Source organism: Micropterus salmoides, unplaced genomic scaffold, assembly GCF_014851395.1.
Source record: "Micropterus salmoides isolate LMB-PRFRI ecotype aquatic unplaced genomic scaffold, ASM1485139v1 Ms_hic_scaffold_2808, whole genome shotgun sequence".
NCBI lineage: Eukaryota > Metazoa > Chordata > Actinopteri > Centrarchiformes > Centrarchidae > Micropterus > Micropterus salmoides.
In genome coordinates this window covers 3,742-21,660 of record NW_024042049.1, presented here as the reverse complement: position 1 = coordinate 21,660, position 17,919 = coordinate 3,742, and the positions used below count along the sequence as shown (strand labels likewise).

Below are 17,919 nucleotides of genomic sequence, written 5' to 3'. Positions count from 1 at the left end.
AAGAGACACCCAAATACACAAACATGTTTTATATAACATACTCAATAATGAAAGGTGCATCAAGGAGGAAGCGGAAATGTCAGCAGAGACTGGAGAAACACCTCAACACCAACATCACCAAAGATATGTAGCAGGCCATCAAAACCATCACAAACTACAAAAGCAGGCGCTTCCCATCATGTGTGAGGCCACATTACAAGATGAGCTAAACCCCTTTTATGTTTGCTTTGATGTCCTCAACAAAAAGTCTGCTGCAAAGTTGACTCAAGCGCCAGAGGACCACAGCAGATGTGAGGAGAGTCCTGCTGAGAGTAAATATGAGTAAATTAGTTGGGTATGATAACATTCGTGGCCGTGTACTGAAAACCTCTCAACCAGCTAGTTGATGTTATTACTGACATTTTCAACATCTCACTGTCTCAGGGAGAGTGTTCCCACCTGCTTCAAGAAAACCACCATCATTCCTGTACCTATAGTCTGAAGTGTCTAGTCTGAACGATACCGCCTGTGGCACTCACCCCCATTCTGATGAAGGGCTTTGAAAACTAGTTCTTCAGTATAAAGAACACATCCCAGCCTGCCTGGACCCTCACCAGTTCGCTTTCAGAACCAACAGACGACACCCCATCATCGGATGGATTTCACACAATGATGAGACTCCACATAGGAAAGAAATTGATAATTTTGCAGAGTGGTGCTCAGAGAACAACCTACTGCTCAATGTCAGCAAAACTAAGGAGCTGATCGTTGATTTTAGGAAAAAGGGGATAAAGACGACACTCCGGTCTACATCAGTGGTGCTAAGGTACAGCAGGTGAACAGGGAGAACGTGACATGGTCATCTCACATCTCCACGCTGGTGAAGAAACGTAAGAAACAACTGTATTTCTTGGGAAGCTTAAGAAGGCCAAATTCCTGTGCCAAGTTTTTGTCAGCTTTTACAGAGGAGCAATAGAAAGCACCCTGACAGAAACATCACAAACTGCCATGGGATGTGCACGGCCCAGGAGGGCTTTGCTGTGGGTGATTAAAACTGCTCAGAAGATCATTGGTACCATCTCCTGAGCATCAGTGATATCTGTGAGGTGAGCTGTGTATGCAGAGCCCAAAGGATACTTAAGGACAGTACCCACCCAGCCAGAGCCTGTTCTCCCTGCTGCCTTCTGGGAAGAGATATGAAGTTTTTGCTGTCACACCACCAGACTGCAGAGCAACTTTTTCCCCAAACTATCTGACTTTTAAACTCAAATTCATCCTCAGCACTGCTCCACTGACTATGTTTATTTCTTTATTAATGTATATGGGACAAAATAACTTACCTTCCACCTCTTATTTTATGCATTTTAGAAAACCCAAAAGTGAAGGAGAAAGACCATGATGAACAGCCTGTTGTTAGTGTTCTTCCCCCAAACACGTGCTTCGCCCACTGCCCGGTTCAAGCCTTCACTAAAATATTGTAAAAAGCTCTATAAAGAACCAAATATCTGGACCTCACTAATTTCGAACCCTGAACACAGTGATTCAAGCTGGTTAAAACACACAAACTCCACCACACAGCACTGAGCTCAAAACACACAAATGTGACAGAAAATGTTTTAAAAAGCTTTCTATCATTAATTGATGTCCTTCAAATTGCAAATTGATAACATGAATATTATGGTACAGTTTTTTAGCGTTTTGAAATATTTTGATAAAATGTCTAAATGTTGGAGGAAACTTAGTACAGATATTTATCCAGTATTCATTTCCTTCATTCTTACAATGGAGAGTTTTCATACTGACACTTTGCATCGTCAGCTGATCCTCCAGTGAACTGAGAAGGTTTATAGTCCTGTGAGTTCAACACTGCAGGATCAGATCTGTCAGTCAACACAGCAGAAACCACAACCACCATGACTCTCTCACCATCTTCATCGTGACGCTGGCCTACTGCTGTTTTACAGGTGAGGATGATTTTAAATATGAAATTCCAAAGTAATCAAATCACTAAAAGCATACATTAACTAATTGCTGGATATAACAAACGTGAACAGTTTACATCTTAAAATGCGCCAATTAATGTTCAGTGTTTTTCCTCCTTCTTTCAGGATCAAGTAGTGAAGTGACTGTAACTCAACCTGCTGTAGTCACATCTTCTCCTGGATCTACAGTCACTCTGACCTGTAAACCAACCCAAAAGTTTATGTTTGGTCGGATGGAGATAGTCATCAAATCACTAAGAATTATGCAACACAACTCTCCTGTAAATGTAATGGAAAAGTATCATTAATTATCATTCAATGAAACTTTGTATCTACAGTAAATAATTTATCCCTGCAATGTTTGGCTTACTGCTACTTGCTACTACTACAACCTCCACTGTAGGACAGACTGCTACCATGGAATGGAATGGGAGAAATGAGGGACAGATGAAATAAAATGGTAAAATTCAGTGAAATGTGAATAACTGCACATGGTTGTCAGTAAGGAACAACAATGTTATGTTCCTTGCAAAGGAAAGTGACACAGAACTAGATAAAAACACAATACAATAATGTAAACAATCGTATAGTCTGTCACAATACATTCTGTGGTACATATGGTACAAGGTTGGTTAACCTAATGCAGTGAAACCTATAAATGTCACCAAGCACATATTTCATATTCACTTAAAAAGTGGGAAAAAATGGTGATCCTGTTACACATTTTAGGTAAACAAACTTTTATTCATGAAGCAGTGGAGAAGACATGTGGCATTTGAGACCTGGATTCGATTCCTATTTTGAATTCCCATTCCTGCTGCAACACATCCACCACTGTGTCCCTGAGCATGACACTTAACCTTTAGTTGCAGAGGAGTGTGACCTCTGACATATGTAGCAACTTCAAGTCGCTTTGGATAAAAAGCATCAGGTAAATGTATTTAAATTTTTGTTGAAAGAGAGTCAAACGATAAAATATAACTCAATATGTTCATCATCTGCTCTTACTGTAGTGCAGTATTAGTAGATGCTTTGCATTAATGTAAAATCTGAATTCTGTCCCAAAGATGTCACAATTCATCTTGTTAGTAAATAGCGGAACATTTATTTGAGAAAAACATTTAACATTGTGTTTTAAAACGTAAAAACGGACTACACTTTAGTATCCTGGCCATCAACAGTTGTTCGTATCTTGCTGCTGAGCTAATCACATTATTCCTGAAGATGTGGTTGTCCAACACTTTACAGCATAAAACAGCAGCTCCAACTGAGACACATTTGTTTTTGTTGTGTATGTGTTGTGTGTCCTGAACCTGGAAAGCACTTTAGTCAGCTAGGGTTGTTTTTAAATGTGCTATATAAATAAACTTGAACTTGACTGACTGAGATACTGGACGCCAAAAAGAAAAGATTTTTACTTCACATGAACCACTGGACTGGGTTGAGGATACTGCAGGATGTTTCGCCTCTCTTCAACCTAGTCCAGTTGCCCTTAATTTTAACCTTCCTTGGATAGCTATAACCTGGCTGACTGAGAACATTCACAGACATATGTTACTTAAAGTTTATACTTATGATGTTGATATGAAATGTGAAGGGAAACATCAGGTGGTTCATCACCAAAAACTCTGAGCAGGATCTGAACTCTGTGTGTGTTTTCACCAGTATGAGGAGGAAAATGTAAAAATAATGTAAAAATAAGGAAAATTCAAAATCGATCAAATGTTGTGTTGGTTTATCAGTCCAGTGTTGATGTAATTTGTCAACGGGAGATTATCTGTTAATGAGCCCAAAATCATCTGGGACAAGGCACAAGCAAGAGAAGAATGTTCACAGTGAAGAGAAACAATATAATCCACAAAATGTCAACATTTTCTAAATGTAGTTCTATGAATAAATGGCCGAATAATCCTCAAGATTAACTTCCCCTCTATGTCACCACTGCTTTCTGTTTCACAAGAACAGGTGTGTGTTTGCCTTCTTAAATATATTTTGCATGACTTTTATGCGTCACTGCTCCTCAGAGTTTAAGTTCTTCTGTCACAGAGAGTCTGAACTGTTTTCATGCACTCAAACTGAAAACTGCATCAGGATGATGTTGCCAATAACTCTGCTTGTAGTGTTGGGTTTTCTGAGTCAGGGTGAGAGAGCTTGAAAATGTGTCTGACATATTTTCATCTTTGGTCCAAAGACCAAGACTACACTTTGACCATCAGTGGTGTTCAGGCTGAAGATGTTGGAGATTACTACAGTCTGGGCCACCATGGTAGTGGAGTGTTCACACAGTGATTTAGAGCCGTACAAAAACCTCCTTCAGTTTGACTGTCCAGTGAAAACAATGCAAGAGTCATCAAGTAGAACAAAAAATTAATCCAAATATATCTGAAACAAACTCACATTAGCTCTTCCATTTTCAGTTTTAAAGGGATATTCTTGTTAGTTTATAAAGTCTCTTTCTGAGTGAGAACAATTTAAATGTCACAAAGTAAAAAAAAAACTAAAAATGATTTTTACTATCACGTATACTGTTAAAATCAGGAATGATGCTTAGATAATGTGTTGTAAAATAAATACAAGGACACTTACTAATTATAATACACAGTTTTATTTAATGATGGTTTAATATTCATGCCACATTTTTGATGAGTGAAAAGTTTCACTTGGAATGAAAATAACATTCAGTTTAATTTGAAAAGTTAAGGACACAAAGAAGAATATGCAGAAAATATTAGAAAGCAACATGCACACTAACACTGAGTAGAGAGCTTTGAAACTTGCAGACGTATGTGAACAGAGGAGATCTGTAGCTTCATCAACCCATCTGTATCAAAGAAGCAGCATCATTTCCAGACAGGAAGTGTTGCTGAAGCTCTACTCTGAGCAGCGGTCAGGGTCCAGAGTTTGAGTGACAGGGCTCTGGTCATTCAGACTGGCCTCACAGCTCACTGAGCCCGCCTTCCTCCACTGGTCTGCAGGGAGGCTCAGGGTGCTGCTCCAGCTGTAGTGGCCGTCCCTCCCCAGGACCTCCAGGCTGTGTGACACCCCTGAGGAGCTGCTGCTACCCCCCACCTTCCAGCCCAGCCTCCATGCTGAGGGGAAGCCCCCACTGGCCAGACACACCAGTGTGGCACTGCCCTGCTGCAGCTCCTCTGTGGAGGGGGGGAGGACAGTCAGGGTGGGCCGCACCACACCCACTGGAGGACAGAATGGGGGAGGAGAGAGAGGTGGGAGTAAGACAAAGGAATGAGAGTGAAGGCTTGGTAATGGAGAAAAATTACTTGCTGGTAATTTCCTATATTTTATCAAATGAAACAGAATAACTTGTGCAGCTGCTCATGTATCACTTAGTATCAGACTCATGTGAATACAGCTAAAACTTGTCATCTGTCTCTTTCACTTCCTGTTCACTACATGTAAAATTAATGAACCGTGAACACAAAGATAAGCTGCATTTACTGATAAAATCATATTTGTATTTACAGGAATCCAGTTTTTAAAATCAAAAAACATTTTGAATGCACGAAAAGAATAAACAAAAATTAAATTAAACTACTGATGTTATCTAAGAGCACTAAAAGTTTTACTTAACAGAATGTTCCTTTAGACATTTTAAAACAATTCAAAGTTACCAAATAAAAAATAGAAAATCATAAAACAAATGAGTTATTTTTTGTTTCTTGAAATTTTAATTAAATGCAATACTGAATGAATATTGAGTTTTGACTAAGAGATTAGCTTGATAAAATAATGATAACGATTAGCAACATAAAAACAATGAACATGATCATATTGTCATTCAATGTCAAATAAATGTCATATTTCCAATATGTAGTATGAAATAAAACTCTCTGGTACTTACAGTCAACGATGAGTTTGGTTCCTCCACCAAAAGTCCTCCACAGTGATACAAACTCATTAAGTGGCCGTACAAAAACCTCCTGCACTGTGAACAAGCATCTATACACTGAGAAAATGCTCTGCTTTTCTAATACACATAAAAAAATATATTTCATGGAATCTACAAAGTTTATACAACAATATGGATTAAATTTACTGTTTTAATGAAGTTTATTGATATTATTTTTCTTCGCATATCTACACCTGACAGAGATACATTTACAGTCTTTTTGCAACAATGTCATTTCCTCCCCAGTTTTAAATTACTTAATCCATGGTTTAATTAACATAATGCATTTAGATGATAATAAAGACAATTTCATGTTAAGCAGACTGGAAATATGTTATTTAACTACAGTAAACCCTGTCATTAATTAAAAGCAGACAAATAAACATATCATACCAACTACAGTGGACACAAACTTATCCTTAAATCCTCAGCTGCACTTCTAATATAATTTTGTTTTTCTGTTACATTAAGATCATACATGGTGTAAATCCAAGCAGTATTCCTCCTGATTTTGTGTCCCACGTTGCCTTCAGTCTGTTGAGAGCAGAGAAATCATTTCCATAGAGGGGAGGCTTTGCATCGTCAGCTGATCCTCCAGTGAACTGAGAAGGTTTATAGTTCTGTGAGTTCAACACTGCAGGACTCAGATCTGTCAGTCAACACAGCAGAAACCACAACCACCATGACTCTCATCACCATCTTCATCGGGACGCTGGCCTGCTGCTGTTTTACAGGTGAGGATGATTTTAAATATGAAATTCCAAAGTAATAAAATCACTATAAGCATACATTAACTAATTGCTGGATATAACAAACATGAACAGTTTACATCTTAAAATGCGCCAATTAATGTTCAGTGTTTTTCCTCCTTCTTTCAGGATCAAGTAGTGAAGTGACTGTAACTCAACCTGCTGTAGTCACATCTTCTCCTGGATCTACAGTCACTCTGACCTGTAAAACCAACCCAAAAGTTGATGTTTGGTCGGATGGAGATAGTAGAGTACACTGGTATCAGCAGAAATCTGGAGAAGCTCCCAAATTGGTCATTATTTTGGGTCAAAATGCTACAAGTGAGTTTTCTTCTCGATTCTCTGGCAGAGGAGATGGAGTGAACGCTGAGATGACCATCAGTGGAGTTCAGTCTAAAGATGCAGCAGATTATTATTGTAAAGGTGTTCACAAAATAAACAACGCTTGGGTGTTCACACTGTGATTTGTAGTCGTACAAAAACCTCCCTCAGTCAGACTGCAGAGACTCTGAGCTGTTACAGCAGGAACCGACTGCAGCTGCTGAAGAGGAAGAGACACTCTGACACAGACCACTGAACACAGAGCTGACAGTAACTTCACCAAGCACAAACTACACATTCACACTAGTAAACTAATTTAAACATTTTAAAAAATCTAATGACACCACATCATGTTCTGTTCACTTCTACTGTCCACCAAAGAGAAATATTTTGTCTGATCACAGGTTTGATTAATAGTTTTATCTCACTAAAAATCAAGTTCACATTATGGTCCAAGCTTTTTGTCATGATAAAACATGTATTCTTTTCTTTTCTTTTCTTTTCTACTACATATTATTCATTACCCATTTTTAAAGAAGAGACATTAATATTTATATGATGAATCCAAAGCTTGTAATTTTCCACACAGACGAGGATCAGTTGAAGTAATGAAATAAATGTAATCCTTCCTACTGTTCTTGATACAAAAGACTAAACACTTCATAAAGTTATTTATCAGTGCAAGCTTTATTAGCAAAAACATCAATCATCAACATGACAGTTATTAAGCACGCTCACATCTAGCTGCTGAGCTCCACACATTACTCTCTAAGTTGTTGTTGTCCAACACTTTACAGCAGTGTTGTTCTCTGTTACACAAAGCTTTAGTTTCCTCTACAAACATTAAAAGTCATATTGATCAGAGCAGCAGGTGTGTTCCTCCTGCTCCCCACACACAGAGCTCCTGTCCTGAGCTTCAGCCCGCCCCTCTAACCCTTACACTGGCTCCTGTGGAGGGACTGTGTCTGGCTGTGGTCATGATGGAGGACCCTGCAGGAGTACAGCTCTCCTCCCATCCAGGCTCAGGGTGCTGCTGCTGCTGTAGCGTCCGCTCTTCTCCTCCTCTGAGCTGGTCAGGACCCCCTCTGTCACCTCTGTACCGTCCACCTCCCAGCTCACCACGGCTCCCTGAGGAGAGTAGCCAGTCAGCAGGCAGGCCAGCGTGGCCGAGCCCCCAGAGAGCTGCTCAGAGCAGGGGGGAAGCAGAGAGACTGAGGGCCTGACCATGGTGCCAGCTGGAAGGGAGAGCAGAGACACACAAGGAGCAGATCAACTTCCACTGTAGGAATGACAGCTGAACATGAGACACTTATGATACAGGGCAGAGGTTAACACTACTGTGGATCAGCTGTGTGCATGATGCTGTGATCAGGCAGAGGAGAGGAGGTGAGGAATGGAGGACATGAGGGTTAAATAAATAAAAACATAAAAAACTTTTTATTTTTATAGATTTAATTTAAACTAAAGAATCCTCATGGCACTCATAATACATCGCCAAGAATTATGCAGCACAACTCTCCTGTAAAAGTAATGGAAAAGTATCATTAATTATCATTCAATGAAATTTTTATATCTGCCTAACAATATGTTACAGCAACTAATTTATCCCTGCAATGTTTTACTTATTAAAAATGTAATGTCTCTTACAGATAAAGACTTTATCATCTGTCTGTTTCACTTCCTTTTCACCACTTTAAACTAACGAACTGTGAACGCAGACTGCAGCTATACTGGATGTTCAAAAAAACTCACTTATTAGTTTTGAAGTCATTTTAGATTTAATTTTAAACACTGTTAATAATTAGAAAAAATAAGAATATTTATTTTTTTCAGCATTAAAATGTTCCTCAGACAAATTTTTTGTTGAGCACAAATATTCAACTGAAAATTTAACACAAGAAAATTTAATTTCTTTCAGCATACATTTTAGCATAACATTGTCTTTAATGCTAAAACAATAATAATATCTGCACAAGGATCATTCCAAAGTGCAATATCAGCCATCTCCTTGGTAAATAACAAAAAATATCCACAACATATAAGGTGCCCAGAAGAAATTCTTGTTTAATCACGTTATACTGCAAAATGTATTGTTATATTTTATGTTGTAGAAATTAAACATTCTCTGGTACTTACAGTGAATTATGAGTTTGGTTCCTCCACCAAAAGTCCACCACAGTGATACAAGTTATACTTTATTGAATCTACAAAGCTTTCTAAATGACATGGATTGAACTGATTATTTCATCACTTTTCTACACCTGAGGGAGAAACGATTACAGTCTGCTTGTAAAAAGTAATTTTTTCACAGGTTTATGTGAGTTGTTACATAGTTAAATGTACATCATACTTTTAAATAATAACAATTTACAAATTCACGTTTAGTAGAACTTAAATATGTTATTTATCTACAGTAAACCCTGTGCATATATTAAAGACAGACAAACAGACGTATCATACCAACCACAGTGGACACAAACTCATCTTGTCTTAAATCCTCAACTGCACTTCTAATAATATTACTTCTGTTCCAAGACCATAGATGGTGTAAATCCAAGCAGTATTTCTCCTGATTCCCATGTTGCCTTCAGTCTGTTGAGAGCAGAGAAATCATTTCCATAGAGAGGAGGCTTTGCATCGTCAGCTGATCCTCCAGTGAACTGAGAAGATTTATAGTCCTGTGAGTTCAACACTGCAGGACTCAGATCTGTCAGTCAACACAGCAGAAACCACAACCACCATGACTCTCATCACCATCCTCATCTGGACGCTGGCCTGCTGCTGTTTTACAGGTTCATTCACTCAGCAACATTTCAGACATGATGTGCTGCCTTTTCTCTCATTTCTTTCTGCTGATAAATGAATGATTTGTTTTTGTGTGCAGGATGCAGCGGTCAGGTGACAGTGACTCAGCCTCCAGTAGTGACATCTACTCCAGGATCCACTGTCACTCTCACCTGTAAAATTAGCCAACCTGTTTACATATGTAACAATGTTGGTTTATGTATATTCTGGTATCAACAGAAATCTGGACAGCCTCCAAAGCTCTTGATAAGACATGTCAGCATAAGGCACTCAGGAACACCAGCTCGGTTTAGTGGCAGTGGAAGCAGCTCTGACTTCACTTTGACCATCAGTGGAGTTCAGGCTGAAGATGCAGCAGTTTATTACTGTCAGAGTTACCATAGTGGCCCAGTGTTCACACAGTGATTTGGAGTCGTACAAAAACCTCCCTCAGTCAGACTGCAGAGACACTGAGCTGTTACAGCAGGAACCGACTGCAGCTGCTGAAGAGGAAGAGACTCTGACGCAGACCACTGAACTCAGAGCTGACAGTAACCTCACCAAGCACAAACTACAGATATATACAGGAATATTTATTATTAGTTTTTTTCCAGGTCAGAAAAAACATTTTTCATGATAACCAACATCCAATGATATTTACTTTCCATAAACAGAAACATCAGAAGAACTCGCTATAAACCTATAAACATGAAACCCAACTTTTTCTGTCATTTAAAAAATATATTAGTTTTTCGAAAATACTCTTATTCACTATCTTGCTGACCAATGCCACTTTCACATCTGTAATATGATAAGCAAATTATATTCACACTCATGAATAAATTTGTGTCAAGATCTTTGCCCCACTAAAAATTAAGTATTAAACTTATATTCTTGTCAGCTCATTAAATCTCTTAACAAGCAAGCTGTGAAAGTTAAACTCTGTTTGGAGAATAGAAACTGAAATAAATTATGTTAAAGTGTCTCTACTGATAGCTGCACAAAATAATTTAATACAACAGTCTAAACAAAAACAAAACATTCTAATTGATAACTCTTTATTTTAAACATCCAAATAATTTCATTCTCCAAATGTGTTTTTTTTTTTTATTAAAATGTCAGAAATTAATGAAATACAACAATCTCCTGAACTAAAATATTATAAAAGAAATAAAAAGACACTTACTCATTATAATCCACATTTTTATTTAATGATGGTTCATGCCACAGTTTTGATGAATTAATAATTTCTCTTGGAGTGGAACTGATAATATTCGGGTTTCATTTGAAAAGTAATGAACATAAAGAAGAATATGCAGAAGATCATGCACACTAATACACTGAGTAGAGAACTGTGAATCTTGCAGAAATATGTGAGGAAATCTGTACATTCATCAAGATCTGTATCAAAGAAGCAGCATTTCCAGACAGGAAGTGTTGCTGAAGCTCTACTCTGAGCAGTGGTCAGGGTCCAGGGTTTGAGTGACCACTGGTCTGCAAGGAGGCTCAGGGTGCTGCTCCAGCTGTAGCTGCCGTCCCTCCCCAGGACCACCAGGCTGTGTGACACCCCTGAGGAGCTGCTGCTGCCCCCCACCTTCCAGCCCAGCCTCCAGGCTGAGGGGAAGCCCCCGCTGGCCAGACACAGGAGCGCAGCTCCTCTGTGGAGGGTGGGGAGGACGGTCAGGGTGGGGCACACCACACCCACTGGAGGAGAGAATGGGGGAGGAGAGGGGGAGAAAGACAAAGGAATGAGAGTGAAGGCTTGGTAATACAGAAAATTGACATGCTGGTAATTTCTTATATTTTATCAAATAAAACAGAACAACTTGTGCTGCTGTTCAAAAATCACTCAGTATCAGACCATCAGACACACGATTCAAGTGTAAATGCAACTAAAAAGGTTAACAGATAATGATTAATGATGACATCTTCATATGTGTTTCATAATGTGTGACAGTGAATAACTCATCCCTGTGATGATTTTCTTCTGTTTAAACTGACAGAGCTGAAACACTCATGTGAATATACTTTGCACTTTGTAACTTGTTTTTGAAAAGTGCTCTATAAACAAAGATTATTATTATTATTATTAATACAGTTAAAACATTGTCATCTGTCTCTTTCACTTCATTTTCACTACAGATAAGCTGCATTTACTGATAAAATCATATTTGTGTTCAACAGGCATCCACTTTAGACTTACGGTAAAATTGAAAAAATAGTTTGAATGTTCACAATCAATTAAAAAAAATACTCCTGATATTATTTTTATGTATTGAAAGTTTTACTTGACAAACTGTTACTTTAAACATTTTAGAACAATTAAATGTTTCAATAAAAATAGAAAACATAAAATGAATGAGTTAGTGTTTGTTTCTTTAAATTTAATTAATAAATGAAATTATATACAATGAATGGTATAAAGTTTTGTCTCAGAGTGTGAGCTCAGCCTGGATTATGAAAATACCAAAATTATCAACAATATCCAAACACTGAACTTGATCAGAGTCTGCGTGAATATTACATTAAAGTCACATTTGCATTATGTTGTATAAAATTAAAATCTCTAGTACTTACAGTCAACGATGAGTTTGGTTCCTCCACCAAATGTGTACCACAGTGATACAAACTCATTAAGTGGCCGTCCAAAAGTATCTATACACTGAAAAAACCTCACCAAGCACTAACTACAGATTCAAATTATCACTGCTATAACAACTACACCATACTTTTTGGTTATAAACTTTGTAGCACAATATTAGACTTTGGGCATTAAAGCACACCATGCTGCATATGTTGTATCCATCTGATGAAATAGTGTAGGTTTGAGTGGAACATAAATACATTTACTCACGATGTGTAGGCTACTTCAGTACAATTTTCAGGCACTTTGAGTTCTCTAACACTTTTAAAATGTACTCCACCACATTTCATTGGGAAATTTAGTTTTTACTGTACTGCTGTCAAGGATGGGTTTTCCAGGGCAATGAGGATTGGACCCAAATGCAGGTAAAATGGACAAATTGGTAAAGTTCAAGGACATATTGCAGCAAAAATTATCTTACAGGCAAGTCTTAGTACTAGTGTTATTTTGGTCGTGAACAATTCATTCATTTTCAACTAATCTTTTATATGACTTGTGAGTAATAAGTAGTCTCAGTAAGTGATTCGTTCATTTTCACGCATGCGTGAATGGTCTTGGACTCTTATGTTCAGTTGTCACATGGCAGCTGTATTGGTTCAGTCAGTACAGGAAACAGAAATGATTAGTTCGAACTCCTAACTTCTTTGGGTTTGAATTGCTTAATTGTCATTGGGACAGCCAACAATAAAGAGTCAAAATGAACATGAATCTAAAAAAAAAATTTGTTCAATTTACTGAGCAAGATTCAAAGATCCGAGTGAATAAAAAGACTCGGCGTTCCCATCACTAGTTGGTTGGTAGGCAGGCAGCCAGGCAGGCAGGCAAACAACTGAGGCAGACATTGGTCTAGGTAATGGAAATGCAAAATTCAGCTATCAACTAGTAACATGGCAAACAGGACACAGTGAAAACAAACAAATACGTAAGTGCAGGGTTGATGAGGGAAATGAGTAGTTCTGTGTGGTATCAGATGAAAGGGAAAGGAGGAAATGTCTGAGGGAATCTGGTGGAGAGCTAGGGGATGGCAGGCGTGGGGAACCAGAGAACGGGACAGAGAGCAATCTGGAGGTTTATACACTAAACAGTGTGGTAGAAGAGAGGGACTGAAAAGCAAACAGTCACAACTACATTTGTTTTACAGCTTGTTACCTGACAGATTAAGACATTAAACAATATAATCTGTTTATAAAGTGAATACATTATTATACAGTAGATAAAGTGGCTAAAATAGCGCCTCCTAGAAGTTAATTAATCAGTAACAACAATGATTTAACGTTGTAAATAATGATAACACAGAGGGGTCCTTCGGCTTTTGTTGATAGTCTACACTTTTACTTGAGTTATGTTTTAAATGCAGGACTTCTACTTGTAAAGGAGTATTGTTACATTGTGGTATCGCTTCCCTTAAGTAACAGAATAGGCCTTTTCTCCCACCACTGATCATGAACCGCCTGGTCCCAGATCTGGATAGGATTGTTCATGTCTCCTTTTGCAGTTATTTCGATTAAATCCGCTAGAGAGTAGCATTGATCAGATGTAGAACTGCAAAAATGCATTTGTGGTGTCATTATCGTCTCAAACACATTATGTTGACAAATGAATGTTACAGTATTTATAAGTTTTATTTGAATAAAAAAAATTGGCTGCACATCAAGCAAAGGATGTCAGATCTTGTGCAGGATCTTCTAAAACTATAAACCACAGTGCTGATTCCACCAACCCTCTATGTTTCCGCGTTCTTTGGGGAAGTTGGTCTTTGTCCATCGCGGAAGAGAAGTTGCACTTGTTTACAGCGCTATAGCCATCCTCGTGCCTGTAAGTTATCCTAATTTCATCAAACACATTGCATTTTCTTCACATTAAAGCTTCATTGTTCAGTTATGATTGAGCCATATTCGCAATAGCGCGTTCAGATTTGCGTCCATTACTGCGCGCTCCTTCCCCGCAGCTCTTAAAGTCCCGAAAATGAGTGATCGGAGGAGAAACGCTTTAAAAACAGCACTCCAGTTGACGTGTCAACTTCTGTGGGTATGTAAGACCTTATCACTGTTGCCGTATTTGCAGCATCTTGTATTGTTTTTTTATTCTGTCACTTAGGATTATTATGTTACCATAAAAAACAATCTTGATAGACTATTTATCTTTGGCCTAGGCCTACTTCTGTTTAAAATCATATAAAAAGAGCTACAAGTAGTAAAATATACATCGTTTGTGAATTAAATGCCCAATATAATATGCAGGTATTTGATTTTTTCACATGTGACATGTCATGTGACACTAGAGTGCAAGTGTGCACGTGTTGCTTAGAGAAAGGAACTAACAAAATGGATTGGCTGTCTTTCCATAAAATTTATAACCATAATAAAAAAAAAATGGTGCATTTCATATCATTTAATTTTATTTTTGGCAGTCATGTAACTCAGTTCTATTGTAACAAGACATGTTCTGTTTAATGATAAATACAAAAAAAACGTATTTCCTAAATGGTTGAACAAATCCTTTATCCCTTTAAAAAGAGTTAAGGAATGTCAGAAAGGGGCTGGTGACTGGTCCTGGAGCTTATGAGTGTTGCCATGCAGCAATTACAGACACAATGCTCACACTGTCTGTTGTGTAATATTGAATCTTATTATTATTATTATTGTTTTATCTAACAGGTTTTGGGGTTGGTGGTGGGCTTGAGTGGAGTCTACCTGCTGATAAAATACAAACAAAACAGCTTATTTTTTTCTCACACCTACATCACTCTGCCAGCTGGCCTAGCTCTTTGCAGCGCTGTGTTCCTGGTGACCAGTGGGTGCTTCGGCACGTGGCTGAACCTCAGAGATTCCACCTTTAAGCAGGGACTGGTAAGGTTGTTTGTGTGAATGTGGGTATCTGTATGTAAGTCAGCCTTTAGAATGATAATAATAAAGTGTTTTCTTCTTCAGTTTGTTTATCTGCTAGTTTTGGTCTTTTGTCTGGAAAGTACAGCTACTGCCTTGGCTTATTTTCACTCTACAAAGGTATGTTATTTGAACAAAAATTAATGTGCACTGGAAAGTTTTGTTTTCATGACACTTTAGACTATTCGGAGGGGTGGTCCCATTTATATTCTTTGTGTGTACTTCCTTTTGTTTAGCTGGATTTAGACATAGCTCCCCTCAGAGGGGTGTTTCAGAAATACACAGGCAGCAGCCAGGACCCCAACTCTCGAGCTGTGGATATCACACAAGAAAAGGTGTGTGTTCAGTCATAACCCAACTGGTTCATCCACAGACCCTGTGCAGGTCTGTATCTGGTGTGTAAAATGCCTAATTAGAATGCCAATATACCCAACACAAACACTTACTTAAGCAAAACACACAATTAGCAGGGACATGAAAACAAGCAGCAGAAACTAAGTGTTGGTATATAAGTGCCTTGGGCATCACTTCCTCTAATGGTCGCCAGATTCTGTCTTGAAAATGAAAATTTTACATGGCAATTTGGAAATGTATTTTTCCTTAAAATGACATTGAAGCTTAAAGAGGGCTATGTCGGGGAGGTAATTGTCTTGATTGAAAGGTATCAGCTGTGATAGTTGGCCCTGATTTGCTCCACCTCACCTCAACCCAAACCAAACCTCACCAGGCCTCACATAATCCATTCATCAACTTATGGTGCCATCACAGATGTCTTGTCCTGCCTACAATAACTCTCACATTAACTGAAGATGTATTTTTGAAGATTTTTTTCTGATTGATATTATTAGAATATTTTCTGTTTTGGTCCCTGTTAGTTGCAGTGTTGTGGTGTCCATGACTACAGAGACTGGCTGGAAACCTCCTGGTTTAACCAAACAGGAGGACTCTTGGTTCCTCGCAGCTGCTGCAACTCTACTTTCCCCTCCTGCAATGGCACTGTGGACCAGCCATGGCAGCTTTATGAAAAGGTAGACATCTAGATACTGATTTAACGCCTATAAACATTAGCTCCAGTATGAATGTTCAATAGAACCCTTCTGTTTCTCTGTCTAGCTTTTCAAATGTCTTTCTTTTTCAGGGCTGCCATGTGAAGCTGGAGATGGCCTTACAGTTTGTGCTGAGTTTCATCATCTGGGGCTCCCTGCTGGTTTTTGTGGTGGAGGTGTGAAAAACTTAATAACATTTTTGGACTATTTGTGTACACTTAATACAAAATGTATCGTGACAGAAAAATAAAACACAGATAGAAAGGATATTTTGCTACTTTAGATTGGTGGTTCCTTAAAGGTTCATTTCCTGATCTTTTAATTTCTTATAAAATTATTTTGTCCAAGATCTATACACAACATTGACATATTATCACCTTGACACCTTAAAAAGTTGTTGTGGCGAATGTGGTGAACAATAGCATTCATTTGTTGTGTTTCTGATCACCCACTGAATTTAAGTCCAATCTTCACTCTGCTTTTAGCTCTGTTTTTGTCTCCACCAACTCCAGGTGGAAATATCTGGCTCTTTAGCTGCTAAATGCTCCACTGTTTCTGCCAGTTAGCATACTATGGCTGTCAGTAATGATTATTTTCATTATTGAATAATCTGAATATTATCTCTTTGTATCATTTGCTGGTCATCAGAATTGTGAAAACATTTTGATTAATTGACAATAGTAATTATTCCAATCTGGACATTAATTATTGAGCATTATTTATTTTGGCAGTTAACCAGAAACCTCCTCTCCTTTCTTTCCTTTTATAATGCAGGTTGTTTTATTTCTGACGGTGGCACAGCTGATGAAGGACCAACCATATATAGAATACCAAGTACTGGGCATAAACTGAAGACAGATAAGACAGATGGGACAGCATTGCAATTATGTATGTAGTATGTGGTATTATGTTGTGTAAATATTCATCCATCCATCCATCGTCAACCGCTTATCCTGCGTACAGGGTCGCGGGCGGGCTGGAGCCAATCCCAGCTGACATCGGGCGCAAGGCGGGGTACACCCTGGACAGGTCGCCAGTTGTTGTGTAAATATGCAAATTATTATTGGAATGATTGTTCCTGAACTGCAGACATTCTCACTACTGCTGATTAATCTTCTAATACACTAAAAAACAAGGATACATAAAAGTGGTGAAAGATCCTTTGTGTAATGCAGTTGTAATGTTAATTATTGGTATTTTTACACCAAAAAGATGACAATAGTTCATGTCTGGGTATGTAAGCTTACATTGTGTTGTCCTTTATGTTATTGTTTTATACAGAGCACATTTTACTGTCTCTAGTTGTATTTTTTTGTTCTATGTATCTGAAATTATAAACACAACAGAGAGTTCATTTCTGAAGGGACAATAAACTAAAATAAAACTAAACCCCATTTGCATGCACTGTGCACTTTATTACATTTGAATGGCGTGTTTATTGATCTGAATACTTGTTCCTGGTATTTCCCACATTTTTTGTCTTGTTCTGTATATCCTGCACTCAATTGTCCCTAGGTAGATCTCTGCAAGTATTCCAAGGTACCAAATATGTACATGGTTGCATATCAACCTGAAAATTTGAAAAAGACACTAAGTATCAAGGAGATTAAATAATGTTAAGT

General features: G+C 38.1%; 1 protein-coding gene and 2 gene segments (V, D, J or C); 2 read left to right on the top strand and 1 right to left on the bottom strand.

The window, feature by feature from the left end:
- Positions 1 to 4,550: 4,550 nt before the first annotated feature.
- On the bottom strand, positions 4,551 to 6,029 carry LOC119881930. The segment is given in 2 exon segments: positions 4,551 to 5,155; positions 5,821 to 6,029. Coding segments are annotated over 2 exon segments (477 nt in total).
- Positions 6,030 to 6,432: 403 nt separating this feature from the next.
- On the top strand, positions 6,433 to 7,212 carry LOC119881931. The segment is given in 2 exon segments: positions 6,433 to 6,602; positions 6,747 to 7,212. Coding segments are annotated over 2 exon segments (387 nt in total).
- A 6,822-nt stretch (positions 7,213 to 14,034) lies between these two features.
- LOC119881929 (tetraspanin-3-like) lies at positions 14,035 to 17,691 on the top strand. 2 transcript variants are annotated; one of them, XM_038692004.1, is made up of 8 exons: positions 14,035 to 14,181; positions 14,315 to 14,394; positions 15,024 to 15,215; positions 15,297 to 15,371; positions 15,488 to 15,586; positions 16,127 to 16,279; positions 16,390 to 16,473; positions 17,072 to 17,691. In XM_038692004.1, the coding sequence occupies exons 2-8, from the start codon at positions 14,332 to 14,334 to the stop codon at positions 17,147 to 17,149; spliced, it is 744 nt and encodes a 247-aa protein (XP_038547932.1). In that variant the 5' UTR covers positions 14,035 to 14,181; positions 14,315 to 14,331; the 3' UTR covers positions 17,150 to 17,691. The 2 variants fall into 2 exon arrangements, with proteins under 2 accessions (XP_038547932.1, XP_038547933.1); XM_038692005.1 differs by having other exon boundaries at positions 14,093 to 14,394; positions 17,072 to 17,185; positions 17,261 to 17,691.
- The last annotated feature ends 228 nt before the right edge of the window (positions 17,692 to 17,919 follow it).

What these genes read in the sequence shown, in the direction of transcription:
- LOC119881929 (XM_038692004.1), top strand. Translation starts at nt 14,332, where the DNA reads ATGAGTGATCGGAGGAGAAACGCTTTAAAAACAGCACTCCAGTTGACG. An exon ending in TGGATATCACACAAGAAAAG is followed by an intron (nt 15,587 to 16,126) that starts GTGTGTGTTCAG and finishes GGTCCCTGTTAG; the next exon opens with TTGCAGTGTTGTGGTGTCCA. An exon ending in TGCTGGTTTTTGTGGTGGAG is followed by an intron (nt 16,474 to 17,071) that starts GTGTGAAAAACT and finishes TTTATAATGCAG; the next exon opens with GTTGTTTTATTTCTGACGGT.